A 15785-nucleotide genomic window follows, 5' to 3' on the forward strand; every position below is an offset into this window, starting at 1 on the left:
ACATCATGTCCCGATTGTATACAGTTTTATTTAACAACATGTCCTGAATAGGACTGAAGGCTAGATAGTGCACACTGCACCCGTGCAGATTATGTTCTACGGCTACGTTTTTTTTGTGGCGCCCTCTGGCGAATCTCCAGAGAATTACTTCTCCGTTCAGTGTGATTGCTGCAGGAATCAGGACCCACCTACTGTCCATGTCTTCTGTATTGAATCACATGATCTCAACCGCTCCTATCTCGCGATATCAGCCGGGCGGATCCACCATGGCGGAAGGTACAGTGAAAGGCCTTGCTGGGAATCACTGGGGGGAGCAGTAGTAGTGACAGACCAGGGGCTACATGCTTTGATGAACTGTGGTTGGGTAGACGTTATGTACATCGTTTACTGGAAATAAAATATGCTGTGTGATATAGTGACAGGAGGTGGAAAATGCAGATTATAGAACAGTTATTGGCATCGTATTGTGTTTATTATAAGAGATAATAATGGTGTGCGCATTTGAATACTTATTGGTGTATATATTCCATCCCCTGCCAGGCTGCCACTCACGCACTATGTACAGAAGTTCGTGTACTTCTCACTCGCTGTCATAGAGCTCATATCTCTCTGCCACAGTCTGTATCTGTCAGGAGAGTTTGTCACTGGGCTGCGCAATCACAGGGAGTGTATGACATTTGGTGTGTCAGTAACATGCGATTGGGGTTTGATGCACTGGATGAATATGTATGGGGGTTTGAGAGACAGGGAGTTCCATATGTGATTGATATAATGCTATACTCAGACTGGTTTCATATCAGTACATGATTGTTTTCTAATTTATATGAAGGGAACACACCAGAAATCTGGGTTAGCTTGATGTGTAGTACCCACTTTACTAATATTATCAAAATACAGTGAAACTTTGTGTGTTGCAAAATGATCTATAATTGGCTGTTATGATATTAGCCCAGTGTACTGTTTCACAAGGTTATACTTATTTTAAAATGCAATTTAAAAATGTGCTAGGTATGCATGTACGGTGTACCACTTTAACCCTTGTACTGTGCGATTTTCTGAGGTTTTCCACTTACCAGCTGATCACTGCTACAGGGTTTAAAAGTGTCATGGATTAGTGCACAGACCTTTTACCTCTTGCTAAAAACACTGACTGCATTCCTGCTTAATCTTGGAGAAATGGAGTTTATGTGCATGTGATTATAGTAAATTTTACCATTGTGTGTGTATGTATGTATATATATATATATATATATATATATATATATATATATATATATATAATTTATTTATCTATTTGAAATATGTGCATGGGTGAAAATGATGGTGGTGTTAATGAATTTGTTATTTCTGCATTGTATAGATAGTGATATCAATGGCTTACTGGCTATCTTTTGGTACACACTTGCTGTTTTTATATAATCCAACATGACCAATGTGAAAGTTTCAGATGTCGAAATATACTTTAATGATGCAATAGTACAGAAGCTATTATGACATTTGTGAAAATATTGTTAAAGGAAAGTCAAACTTAAACTTGCATGATTCAGATAGAGCATGTAATTATAAGACACTTTTAAAGTCACTTCTATTTTCGAATGTGCTTCGTTCTCTTAGTATCCCTTGTTAAAAAAAGAATACGCACATATCATACACTAGTGGGAGCTGCTGCTAATTGGTGCCAGCACACAATTGTCTCTTGTGATTGGCTAAATAGATATTTTAAGCTTCCTGTCAGTAGTGCAATGCTAATGGATAACAAGAGAATGAAGATAATTTGATAATAGAATTAAATTGGAAAGTTGTTTAAAATTGTATGTTCTATCTGAATCATAAAAGAAAATTTTGGGGTTTACTATCCCTTTAAAATGAATAATATCTAATAGGTATATATTAGCTTTTTAGCTAAAGATGGGCCAATTGGACTGTCAAAAGTTAAATACAATTAGTAAATAAGGGAATTTTAGTTTATAATTGAACTTGATTAATACATTATTCTTCACATACTAACTGTAGCTAGCTAGAAACTACTTCTAATTATTAGAAAGTTTCTAAAAGCTGGATCCATTTATAATTTATACAAACACACACGAATCTAAGTGTTTTCAACACAAACGCATCCCAGACACTTCTGAATCGAACAATATTTTACACTAAAACATCTGGGTCCTCCAGAACCAATGACTTTATTAAAAAACAACCGGATCCTGACGGATCAATGTCTAATGTAGCCAGATACACACGCATTTTAGTGTTTTCCACCATGACAGATCCAGACTCTAAAGGATCTAACAATATTTTGCACAGAAAACATCTGGGTACTTCCAGAACCAACTCTTTTTATTTTAAAAACAGCCGGCTCCTTACCTAATACACAAACACATCCAGACACTTCTGGATCCAACATGATTTTAAAAACATCCTGGTCCTTCCAGAATCAACTCTCTTTATTTGAAAAACAGCTGAATCCATGTCTAATTTACATCCAAACACTTCTGGATCCAATGCTATTTTAGGCAAAGATATCTGGATCCTACCAGAACCAACTTCTTTTTTTTTTTTTTTTTGTTAAAGAAAAACGTCCACATCCTGCTTGATCCATTTCTAATTTAGACAGATACACACATCCAAATGTTTTCCAAAAAAACACATCCAGAGATTGTTGGATCCAATGTTGTTTTAAACAAACCCATATAGACCCTACCAGAACCAACTATTTTCTACATTAAAAACAACTCTAGGCAGACACACATCTGAGTGTTTTCCACATAAACAAATGCAGACACTGCTGAATCTAATGCTATTTTAGGCAAAACATGTTATTACTTACCTGCTTTGCACTGATTTCCTTGGGCACGCTACAGAGTTTGGGCATGCTGTTGAGAATGGTCGCGCAGTAGTGTTCAGGCACGCTGCAGGCTTCAGGTGTGATGCTGGGACTGAAAGCGCTGTTGATTTTGAATGCACTGTTTGCATAACTCTGTGCACTGTTTTGGACGTGCTGGGCTACTTAGAGTGGGTGCACTGTTATTTTTATGGGTATTGCTTTTAGTATATTTTCTAGTTTGCACAGTCACGCTAGTTTTTTTTTTTTTTTTGAGTACTATTATTTTTGATTCAGGTGCGCTGTTAGTGCAGGCGATATTGGGCTTGATTATGAGTGGAACATTATTTAGTGCTCCCGCTTTGCTAGGAGGCTTTTTGTATGTGTCAGGTGGAGGTGGTGCCTGTATTACAACCTGACGCAAATAAAAAAAAGTCCCATAGACTTCAACGGAGTGTGTAAACTTAAAAAAAAAAAATAACACCCATACTTTGTGCACTAACCCGACAGAGTATATTCAAGAGCGCTAAACCTGACATGAATTATTAATATTTCACATTACGATGTTTGTCACATAGCAGAATATGTCCTTTTTATTCTTAAATACATATTCCTATAAATATCTATATATACCTCTATTCCTATAGATAATGACATACAGTCGTATGCAAAAGTTTAGGCACCCCTGACAATTTCCATGATTTTCATTTATAAATATTTGGGTGTTTGGATCAGCAATTTCATTTTGAACTATCAAATAACTGAAGGACACAGTAATATTTCAGTAGTAAAATGAGGTTTTTTGGATTAACAGAAAATGTGCAATATGCATCAAAACGAAATTAGACAGGTGCATAAATTTGGGCACCCTTGTCATTTTGTTGATTTGAATACCTGTAACTACCTAGCACTGATTAATTGGAACACACAATTGGTTTGGTGAGCCCATTAAACCTTGAACTTCATAGACAGGTGCATCCAATCATGAGAAAAGGTATTTAAGGTGGCCAATTGCAAGTTCTCTTTGACTCTCCTCTGAAGAGTGGCAACATGGGGGCCTCAAAACGACTCTCAAATGACCTGAAAACAAAGATTGTTCAACATTATGGTTTAGGGGAATGCTACAAAAAGCTATTGCAGATATTTAAGCTGTCAGTGTCCACTGTGAGGAACATAGTGAGGAAATGGAAGACCACAGGCACAGTTCTTGTTAAGGCCAGAAGTAAAATATCGGAGAGGCAAAGGATGGTGAGAATGGTCAAAAACAGACCACCTCCAAAGACCTACAACATCATCTTGCTGCAGATGGTGTCACTGTGCATCGTTCAACAATTCAGCGTATGGGAAAGTGATGCGGAAGAAGACTTTTCTGCACACACACCACAGACAGAGTCGCTTGAGGTATGCAAACGCACATTTGGACAAGCCAGCTTCATTTTGGAAGAAGGTGCTGTGGACTGATAAAACAAAGATTGAGTTATTTGGTCATAACAAGAACACAGCGTTCCAAGACAAACACTTGCTAGCTACAGTAAAATTTGGTGGATGTTCCTTTATGCTGTGGGGCTGTGTGGCCAGTGACGGTACTGGGAATCTTGTTAAAGTTGAGGGTCGCATGGATTCCACTTAAAGGGACACTGAACCCAAATTTTTTCTTTCGTGATTCCAATAGAGCATGCAATTTTAAGCAACTTTCTAATTTACTCCTATTATCAAAGTTTCTTCCTTTTCTTGGTATCTTTATTTGAAATGCAAGAATGTAAGTTTAGATGCCGGCCCATTTTTGTTGAATAACCTGGGTTATTCTTGCTGATTGGTGGATAAATTCATCCACCAATAAAAAAAGTGCTGTCCAGAGTTCTGAAACAAAAAAGCTTAGATGCCTTCTTTTTCAAATAAAGATAGCAAGTGAACGAAGAAAAATTGATAATAGGAGTAAATTAGAAAGTTGCTTAAAATTGCATGCTCTATCTGAATCGAAAAAGAAAAAATGTGGGTTCAGTGTCCCTTTAATATCAGCAGATACTTGAGACTAATGTTGAGGAATCAGTCACAAAGTTGAAGTTACGCCGGAGCTGGATATTTCAACAAGACAACGACCCAAAACACTGCTCAAAATCTACTCTGGCAATTATGCAGTGGAACAAGTACAATGTTCTGGAATGGCAATACCAGTCCGCAGATCTGAATATCATTGAAAATCTGTGGGGTGATTTGAAGCGGGCTGTCCATGCTCGGCAACCATCAAACCTAACTGAACTGGAGATGTTTTACAAGGAGGAATGGTCCAAAATACCTTCATCCAGAAACTCATTACAGGCTATAGGAAGAGTCTAGAGCAGAGCTTTCCAAACTTCTCATGTTGGGGACACACTTTTTAGACCTACATAATTTTGCGACACAGTAATTCAGTTGTACTGGCAAACAGGAGGTTAAACTAACTTGTTTTAAGAGATACGGACACATACATAAATTATATAATAACAAAATATATTTACAAGTAACAGTAAGTATGTGCAAGAATAAAAAAAAAAGTTTAATAACACCAATAGCTACTTAATATTTTAATGGGATGTATGAGGTTGATGGGATGAACACAATTTCTTAATGTTTGATGGAATATTAGATAAAGACACTTGCATTTAATCATCAAGCATTTTTAAGCTTCCCCTTCCTATCCATATATCAATAGCAGGAGCAGCAATGCACTACTGGGAGCTAGTTGCAAAAAAACCCCCACTGACTTCAGACTTCAGCTCATCGTTTAAGATGCCGCCCTCAGAGCTCGGTGAGTCCGATTGACTACTGCCCGCGCTGCGAACACACTGCTGTCCCACTCACTGACTACACATGCAGTCACAAGCCAATTAAGGAGACTACACGTGCAGTCCGGAGCCAATGTGCCGCCAAAGTTGTCAATGGGAATAGTTTCAGTTCCCACTGAGCTGCGCCAATAGGTTAAGATGATCTGTGACCCCCTAGGTATCAATCACGTGTCAACCATGTGATATGCGTAGCAGCCAGGCGGAAAGTCAGAAACCAAAAAAAAAATGTTTAAAAAAATGTAATTAAAAAAAATTAGTGCTGAAGCAGGGACACACCTACACTGCTGCCGACACACTTTTGTGTCCCGACACACAGTTTGGAAAGCACTGGTCTAGAGGCTGTTATTTCTTCTAAAGGAGGCTCTACTAAATAGTATTGCAATATTTCTGTTGGGGTGCCCACATTTATGCACTTGTCTAATTTCGTTTTGATACATATTGCACATTTTCTGTTAATCCAATAAACCTCATTTCACTACTGAAATATTACTGTGTCCTTCAGTTATTTGATAGACCAAAATTAAATTGCTGATCCAAACACCCAATTATTTATAAATGAAAATCATAAAAATTGTCAGGGGTGCCTAAACTTTTGCATACTACTGTAGATATGTATTTTACATGAACAGTATCAGATATATATGTAGAAATATTTAATAATTATAAAGTAAAAAATGTTTATATGTAAAGAAAATAAGAATGTAAAACATGCATTTTGCACAATCAAGATTTAGATTTTAACGCAGTCTGGTTAGCACACATACAAATTTAATAATCTTAAGTTGCGTTATTGAAATATTACCTAATTTAATTTTATTAATATTTTATTAAACATACTGTATATTTTACAGTATGTTTAATATTTTTTTTATTTTCTTTCTCTCTCTCCATAGAAATATGTATTTACATTTAAAAGGACATTATCCTTTAAGTGAAGAACATTGGAATGTGAAATATGTACAGTAAAATAAAACTACACACAAACATATTTAGACTTATGTATGTATCTCTATATTAAAGACCTCATATCTTTGAGACCTTGTAACTTTTTAATGCATTCATTAAAAAAATATTTTTATCAGACAGCGTTATTATGAATGTAACTGTACCTTTAAAGGTATATTTTATGTTTTTTGTGCAACTTTTTTTGTCTCGCATAACAGTTAACCAGAGCTCTGAAGTCACTCTAACCTGATGCATGTTAAATTCGATTGCACTCAAACAAATGCGTCTACTTTCAAAATGTAATACGTGTGCTATTTCTGACCCGCACAGTCGCAAAATAATCCTTATCACTCACGTGCTACACTTAGCGCTACACTCATAATCTAGCACATTATTTGTTGTGCTCCAGACCTTGCTCTGTTAGCGTCTTTAATCCTTTATAAAGCTCTTTGTGCTTCTGCTTGTTGCTCATGTATAGGTTTTTGGCTTTGTGCTATTCTGATATTTGGATTGCTTGCTGCTGACGTTTGGTTTGTTTTTTCACCTGCTCTTGGATTTTCCCCTGGTACCTCTGCTTTCTGATATTGTTGATGACCCGACCTGGACTCTGACTTGATCTGTTTTTTCCTTTGGTACTGCCATATTCTGCTTTCCTGCTGCTGGCCATGGCTTGTCCCCAACCATTTGGCGAGTTTGGCTTATCCTGAACTGGTGAATCAACTGTCTTCCTGCTTTAGCCTGTCGTCTTGTATAGACTTTTAGCTTGCAACCTCTATCTGGGTCCTAGCGTTATTCCAGGCTGTGGGATTTCCTACCTATCTTCTCACCTGATGCCAGGATAAGAAGACTACCGGCCCAGGCAATTTGAGTGATAGGTGAAATTTCTCAGCAGGTCTGATAAAAACACCTGGATCCTACTAGAAACAACTCTTTTTACAGAACAGCCACATCCTGTCAGATCTATGTTTAATTTAGACAAACACGCACAAATCCAAGTGTATTCCACACAAGTACATCCAGAGACTGCTAGATCCAATGCTATTTTAAACAAAAATACACTTTTATATCCTACCAAAACCAACTCTTTTTTTTTTTTTTTTACAGAAAAACTGTCAGATCCTGCCAGATCCATGTCTAATTTAGACAAACACACACAAATCCAAATGTTTTCCACACAAACACATCCAGGCACTGCGAGATATAATACTATTGTACACAAAAAAATCTGGATCCTACCAGAACCAACCCTGTCTCCAAATGTCCTCCAGGATCCGTCTGTTTTTATGTTAAACCCCCCCCCCCCCAAAAAAAAACAGTTTTGGAAGGATCCAAATTTTTATTGTGTAAAATAGTTTTGTTTTCAAATGTGTCTGGATGTGTGTGTGTGGCAGATTTATTGTGTGTGTCTGTCTGAAGTAGTCGTGGATCATCTAGGATCCGTCGTTTTTTCTGTAAAATGTAGTCGGTGCTGAAAGTATCCAGATGTTTTTGTCTAAAATAGTGTTGGATCCGGCAGTGGCTAGATGTGTCTGTGTGGAAAAAACTTTTATATTTTTGTGTCTGTCTAAATTGGACATAGATCTGACAGGTCCATGTTTTTATTTTCCCTGTTAATAAATAAAAAATCAGTTCTGGAAGGATCCAATTTTTTTTGTGTAAAGTAGTTTTGTATTCATATGTGTCTGGATGTGTTTTTGTGGAAAACAGTTGTGTGTATCCATCTAAACTAGACATGGATCCAGCAGGATCCAGCAGGATCCAGCTGCTTTTCTAAAAAAAAAAAAAAAGAGTTGGTTATTGAAGGACCAAGAGGTTTTTGTGTAAATTATTGTTGGATCCAGAAGTGTCTGGATGCGTTTGTGTTGAAAACATGGGACAGTCTACAGTACACCAAAATTGTTGTTTAAAAAGATAAATAACGTCTTTACTACCCATTCCCTTGCTATGCACAACCAACATTGTTACATTAATATACTTTATATCATTTAAACCTCTAAATCTGCCTGCTTCTTAGCCACTAAAGATAGCCTCTTATCACGTTTTTTTTATTAGCTTTTCACAGCAAGAGACTGATAGTTCATGTGGGCAATATAGATAACAATGTGCTCACTTCTGTGGAGTTGTGCAAGACACAGCACTAATTGGCTAATTTGGCTAAAATGTAAGTCAATAGATAATAGCCATGTCCATGTGATAAGAGGGCTGTCAGAAGAGGCTTAGATACAAGGTAATCCCAGAGGTTAAAAGCATGTTGGCTGTGTAAAACTGGGGAATGGGTAATAAAAGGATTATCTATTTTTTTTAAACAATAACAGTTTTGGAATAGACTAAGCATTTTAAATTTGTGTGTTTCTGGCTGAATTGGACATGGATTCGTTAGGATCTGCATTTTTTTCTATAACAAGAGAGTTGGTTCGTGAATGACCCAGATGTTTTTGTGTAAAATATTAATGGATCCAGAAGTGTCTGGATGTGTTTGTGTGGAAAACACTTAACTTTGTGTATATCTGTCTAAATAAGATATGGATCCAGCTGTTTTTCTATAAAAAAAAGAGTTGGTTCTGGATTGACCCAGATGTTTTTGTTAAAAATATTGTTGGATCCAGAAGTGTCTGGATTTGTTTGTGGGAAAACACTTAACTTTTTGTGTATCTGTTTAAATTAGACATGGATCCGTCTGGAACCGGCTGTTTTTCTATTAAAAAGTGTTGGTTCTGGGAAAACCAAGATGGTTTAGTGTAAAATATTGTTGGAATCAGAAGTGTTTGGATGTGTTTGTGTGGAAAACACATTTGTTTGTATCTGTCTAAATTAAACATGAATCTGGCAGGATTCGTTAAAAAAATAAAATAAAAAGGGTTGTTTCTGGAAGAACCCAGATGGTTTTGTGTAAAATATTTTGGATCCAGTAGTGCCTGGATGTGTTTATGGGAAAACACTTACATTTTTATGTATCTGGCTAAATTTAGACTGTTTTTCTATTAAAATAAAAAAAAAGAGTTGGTCCTGGAATGACCTAGAAGTTTTTGTGTAAAATATTGCTGGATCCAGAAGTGTCTGGGTGTTTTTGTGTGGAAAACACTTGCATTTGTGTTCTATAAAAAAAAAATGTTGGTTCTGTGTAAAAGATGGCTCGATCCAGAAGTGTCTAGATCAGGGGTCTCAATGTACCAGCCCGTGGGCCATTTCCGGCCCCCGAACCGATAAAATGCGGCCCGCCACTGACACCTCATAACTGAGAGCTGTGGACTGATTAATGTAATGCCAGGGGTGTGGAGAAGCTGTAGCTCCAGACACATGCCCCTAGATAAGCCCCTGAGTGTTCAGCATGTGAAAATTGGCACCATAACTGTTTGTGGGTGTGGCAGCAGAGGAGCAAATCGAGCGAATGAGTAGAGGAGTGTTTTGTCAGGAGCTTCTGTTTGGCCTGAACTCTGGAGCGAGCAGTTACAAGGGGACCCAGAACTTCACTGGGGGAGTGTGGTGTCACTCAGTGAGACTGTGGGGCAAACTGAGCCTCAGCAGGCAGTAGCAGAGGTGGACAAGCAAGGGGGCTTGAGTGAGGCATGTGCTAAGTATAACTGCCTTATAGTGAGTTTTTTTGTGCATGTAAAAAAAAACATAATTTATGTAAGAACTTACCTGATAAATTCATTTCTTTCATATTAGCAAGAGTCCATGAGCTAGTGACGTATGGGATATACATTCCTACCAGGAGGGGCAAAGTTTCCCAAACCTCAAAATGCCTATAAATACACCCCTCACCACACCCACAATTCAGTTTAACGAATAGCCAAGAAGTGGGGTGATAAAAAAGTGCGAAAGCATATAAAATAAGGAATTGGAATAATTGTGCTTTATACAAAATCATAACCACCACAAAAAAAGGGCGGGCCTCATGGACTCTTGCTAATATGAAAGAAATGAATTTATCAGGTAAGTTCTTACATAAATTATGTTTTCTTTCATGTAATTAGCAAGAGTCCATGAGCTAGTGACGTATGGGATAATGACTACCCAAGAAGTGGATCTTTCCACACAAGAGTCACTAGAGAGGGAGGGATAAAATAAAGACAGCCAATTCCTGCTGAAAATAATCCACACTCAAAATAAAGTTTAACGAAAAACATAAGCAGAAGATTCAAACTGAAACCGCTGCCTGAAGTACTTTTCTACCAAAAACTGCTTCAGAAGAAGAAAATACATCAAAATGGTAGAATTTAGTAAAAGTATGCAAAGAGGACCAAGTAGCTGCTTTGCAGATCTGGTCAACCGAAGCTTCATTCCTAAACGCCCAGGAAGTAGAAACTGACCTAGTAGAATGAGCTGTATTTCTCTGAGGCGGAGTTTTACACGACTCAACATAGGCAAGATGAATTAAAGATTTCAACCAAGATGCCAAAGAAATGGCAGAAGCTTTCTGGCCTTTTCTAGAACCGGAAAAGATAACAAATAGACTAGAAGTCTTACGAAAAGATTTCGTAGCTTCAACATAATATTTCAAAGCTCTAACTACATCTAAAGAATGCAACGATTTCTCCTTAGAATTCTTAGGATTAGGACATAATGAAGGAACCACAATTTCTCTACTAATGTTGTTGGAATTCACAACTTTAGGTAAAAATTCAAAAGAAGTTCGCAACACCGCTTTATCCTGATGAAAAATCAGAAAAGGAGACTCACAAGAAAGAGCAGATAATTCAGAAACTCTTCTGGCAGAAGAGATGGCCAAAAGGAACAAAACTTTCCAAGAAAGTAATTTAATGTCCAATGAATGCATAGGTTCAAACGGAGGAGCTTGAAGAGCTCCCAGAACCAAATTCAAACTCCAAGGAGGAGAAATTGACTTAATGACAGGTTTTATACGAACCAAAGCTTGTACAAAACAATGAATATCAGGAAGAATAGCAATCTTTCTGTGAAAAAGAACAGAAAGAGCAGAGATTTGTCCTTTCAAGGAACTTGCAGACAAACCCTTATCTAAACCATCCTGAAGGAACTGTAAAATTCTCGGTATTCTAAAAGAATGCCAGGAAAAATGATGAGAAAGACACCAAGAAATATAAGTCTTCCAGACTCTATAATATATCTCTCGAGATACAGATTTACGAGCCTGTAACATAGTATTAATCACAGAGTCAGAGAAACCTCTTTGACCAAGAATCAAGCGTTCAATCTCCATACCTTTAAATTTAAGGATTTCAGATCCTGATGGAAAAAAGGACCTTGTGACAGAAGGTCTGGTCTTAATGGAAGAGTCCACGGTTGGCAAGAGGCCATCCGGACAAGATCCGCATACCAAAACCTGTGAGGCCATGCCGGAGCTACCAGCAGAACAAACGAGCATTCCTTCAGAATCTTGGAGATTACTCTTGGAAGAAGAACTAGAGGCGGAAAGATATAGGCAGGATGATACTTCCAAGGAAGTGATAATGCATCCACTGCCTCCGCCTGAGGATCCCGGGATCTGGACAGATACCTGGGAAGTTTCTTGTTTAGATGGGACGCCATCAGATCTATTTCTGGAAGTTCCCACATTTGAACAATCTGAAGAAATACCTCTGGGTGAAGAGACCATTCGCCCGGATGCAACGTTTGGCGACTGAGATAATCCGCTTCCCAATTGTCTACACCTGGAATATGAACCGCAGAGATTAGACAGGAGCTGGATTCCGCCCAAACCAAAATTCGAGATACTTCTTTCATAGCCAGAGGACTGTGAGTCCCTCCTTGATGATTGATGTATGCCACAGTTGTGACATTGTCTGTCTGAAAACAAATGAACGATTCTCTCTTCAGAAGAGGCCAAAACTGAAGAGCTCTGAAAATTGCACGGAGTTCCAAAATATTGATCGGTAATCTCACCTCCTGAGATTCCCAAACTCCTTGTGCCGTCAGAGATCCCCACACAGCTCCCCAACCTGTGAGACTTGCATCTGTTGAAATTACAGTCCAGGTCGGAAGCACAAAAGAAGCCCCCTGAATTAAACGATGGTGATCTGTCCACCATGTTAGAGAGTGTCGAACAATCGGTTTTAAAGATATTAATTGAGATATCTTCGTGTAATCCTTGCACCATTGCTTCAGCATACAGAGCTGAAGAGGTCGCATGTGAAAACGAGCAAAGGGGATCGCGTCCGATGCAGCAGTCATAAGACCTAGAATTTCCATGCATAAGGCTACCGAAGGGAATGATTGTGACTGAAGGTTTCGACAAGCTGTAATCAATTTTAAACGTCTCTTGTCTGTTAAAGACAGAGTCATGGACACTGAATCCATCTGGAAACCCAGAAAGGTTACCCTTGTCTGAGGAATCAAAGAACTTTTTGGTAAATTGATCCTCCAACCATGATCTTGAAGAAACAACACAAGTCGATTCGTATGAGATTCTGCTAAATGTAAAGACTGAGCAAGTACCAAGATATCGTCCAAATAAGGAAATACCACAATACCCTGTTCTCTGATTACAGACAGCAGGGCACCGAGAACCTTTGTAAAAATTCTTGGAGCTGTAGCTAGGCCAAACGGCAGAGCCACAAACTGGTAATGCTTGTCTAGGAAAGAGAATCTCAGAAACTGATAGTGATCTGGATGAATCGGAATATGCAGATATGCATCCTGTAAATCTATTGTGGACATATAATTCCCTTGCTGAACAAAAGGTAAGATAGTCCTTACAGTTACCATCTTGAACGTAGGTATCCTTACATAACGATTCAATATTTTTAGATCCAGAACTGGTCTGAAAGAATTCTCCTTCTTTGGTACAATGAAGAGATTTGAATAAAACCCCATCCCCTGTTCCGGAACTGGAACTGGCATAATTACTCCAGTCAACTCTAGATCTGAAACACATTTCAGAAATGCTTGAGCTTTTACTGGATTTACTGGGACACGGGAAAGAAAAAATTTCTTTGCAGGAGGTCTCAACTTGAAACAAATTCTGTACCCTTCTGAAACAATGCTCTGAATCCAAAGATTGTGAACAGAATTGATCCAAATTTCCTTGAAAAAACGTAACCTGCCCCCTACCAGCTGAGCTGGAATGAGGGCCGCACCTTCATGTGGACTTAGAAGCAGGCTTTGCCTTTCTAGCTGGCTTGGATTTATTCCAGACTGGAGATGGTCTCCAAACTGAAACTGCTCCTGAGGATGAAGGATCAGGCTTTTGTTCTTTGTTGAAACGAAAGGAACGAAAACGATTATTAGCCCTGTTTTTACCTTTAGATTTTTTATCCTGTGGTAAAAAAGTTCCTTTCCCACCAGTAACAGTTGAAATAATGGAATCCAACTGAGAACCAAATAATTTGTTACCCTGGAAAGAAATGGAAAGTAAAGTTGATTTAGAAGCCATATCAGCATTCCAAGTTTTAAGCCATAAAGCTCTTCTAGCTAAAATAGCTAGAGACATAAACCTGACATCAACTCTGATAATATCAAAAATGGCATCACAGATAAAATTATTAGCATGTGGAAGAATAATAATAATATCATGAGAATCACGATGTGTTACTTGTTGCGCTAAAGTTTCCAACCAAAAAGTTGAAGCTGCAGCAACATCAGCCAAAGATATAGCAGGTCTAAGAAGATTACCTGAACACAGATAAGCTTTTCTTAGAAAGGACTCCATTTTCCTATCTAGAGGATCCTTAAACGAAGTACCATCTGACGTAGGAATAGTAGTACGTTTAGCAAGGGTAGAAATAGCCCCATCAACTTTAGGGATCTTGTCCCAAAATTCTAATCTGTCAGACGGCACAGGATATAATTGCTTAAAACGTTTAGAAGGAGTAAATTAATTACCCAAATTATCCCATTCTTTGGAAATTACTGCAGAAATAGCATCAGGGACAGGAAAAACTTCTGGAATAACTACAGGAGTTTTAAAAACCTTATTTAAACGTTTAGATTTAGTATCAAGAGGACCAGAATCCTCTATTTCTAAAGCAATTAGGACTTCTTTAAGTAAAGAACGAATAAATTCCATTTTAAATAAATATGAAGATTTATCAGCATCAACCTCTGAGACAGAATCCTCTGAACCAGAGGAATCATCAGAATCAGAATGATGATGTTCAGTTAAAAATTCATCTGTAGGGAGAGAAGTTTTAAAAGATTTTTTATGTTTACTAGAAGGAGAAATAACAGACATAGCCTTCTTTATGGATTCAGAAACAAAATCTCTTATATTATCAGGAACATTCTGCACCTTAGATGTTGAAGGAACTGCAACAGGCAATGGTACTTTACTAAAGGAAATATTATCTGCTTTAACAAGTTTGTCATGACAATCGATACAAACAACAGCTGGAGGAATAGCTACCAAAAGTTTACAGCAGATACACTTAGCTTTGGTAGATTCAGCACTTGACAGCGATTTTCCTGTAGTATCTTCTGACTCAGATGCAACGTGAGACATCTTGCAATATGTAAGAGAAAAAACAACATATATATAAAGCAAAATTGATCAAATTCCTTAAATGACAGTTTCAGGAATGGGAAAAAATGCCAAAGAACAAGCTTCTAGCAACCAGAAGCAATAAAAAAATGAGACTTAAATAATGTGGAGACAAGAGTGACGCCCATATTTTTTCGCGCCAAATAAGACGCCCACATTATTTGGCGCCTAAATGCTTTTTGGCGCCAAAAATGACGCCACATCCGGAACGCCGACATTTTTGGCGCAAAATAACGTCAAAAAGTGACGCAACTTCCGGCGACACGTATGACGCCGGAAACGGAAATAGAATTTTTGCACCAAAAAAGTCCGCGCCAAGAATGACGCAATAAAATGAAGCATTTTCAGCCCCCGCGAGCCTAACAGCCCACAGGGAAAAAGTCAAATTTTAAGGTAAGAAAAATGTTAAATTAAAATGCATTATCCCAAATATGAAACTGACTGTCTGAAAAATAAGGAAAGTTGAACATTCTGAGTCAAGGCAAATAAATGTTTGAATACATATATTTAGAACTTTATAAACAAAGTGCCCAACCATAGCTAGGAGTGTCACAAAAAATAAGACTTACTTACCCCAGGACACTCATCTACATGTAGTAGATAGCCAAACCAGTACTGAAACGAGAATCAGCAGAGGTAATGGTATATATAAGAGTATATCGTCGATCTGAAAAGGGAGGTAAGAGATTAATCTCTACGACCGATAACAGAGAACCTATGAAATAGACCCCTTAGA

At 37.9% G+C, this 15785-nt stretch overlaps 1 protein-coding gene across 1 annotated transcript in view; it reads left to right on the forward strand.

Annotated features, from left to right (window-relative positions):
- Positions 1–247: 247 nt before the first annotated feature.
- The window catches only part of ANKFY1 (ankyrin repeat and FYVE domain containing 1), a 423330-nt gene continuing 407792 nt past the window's right edge, over positions 248–15785 (forward strand). The window contains exon 1 of the mRNA XM_053707500.1: positions 248–276. Coding sequence (XP_053563475.1) covers positions 267–276 — 10 coding nt within the window. The 5' untranslated portion in view covers positions 248–266. The remainder of the gene's footprint in view (positions 277–15785) is intronic.

Source organism: Bombina bombina, chromosome 3 (assembly GCF_027579735.1).
Source record: "Bombina bombina isolate aBomBom1 chromosome 3, aBomBom1.pri, whole genome shotgun sequence".
NCBI classification, from domain to species: Eukaryota; Metazoa; Chordata; class Amphibia; order Anura; family Bombinatoridae; genus Bombina; species Bombina bombina.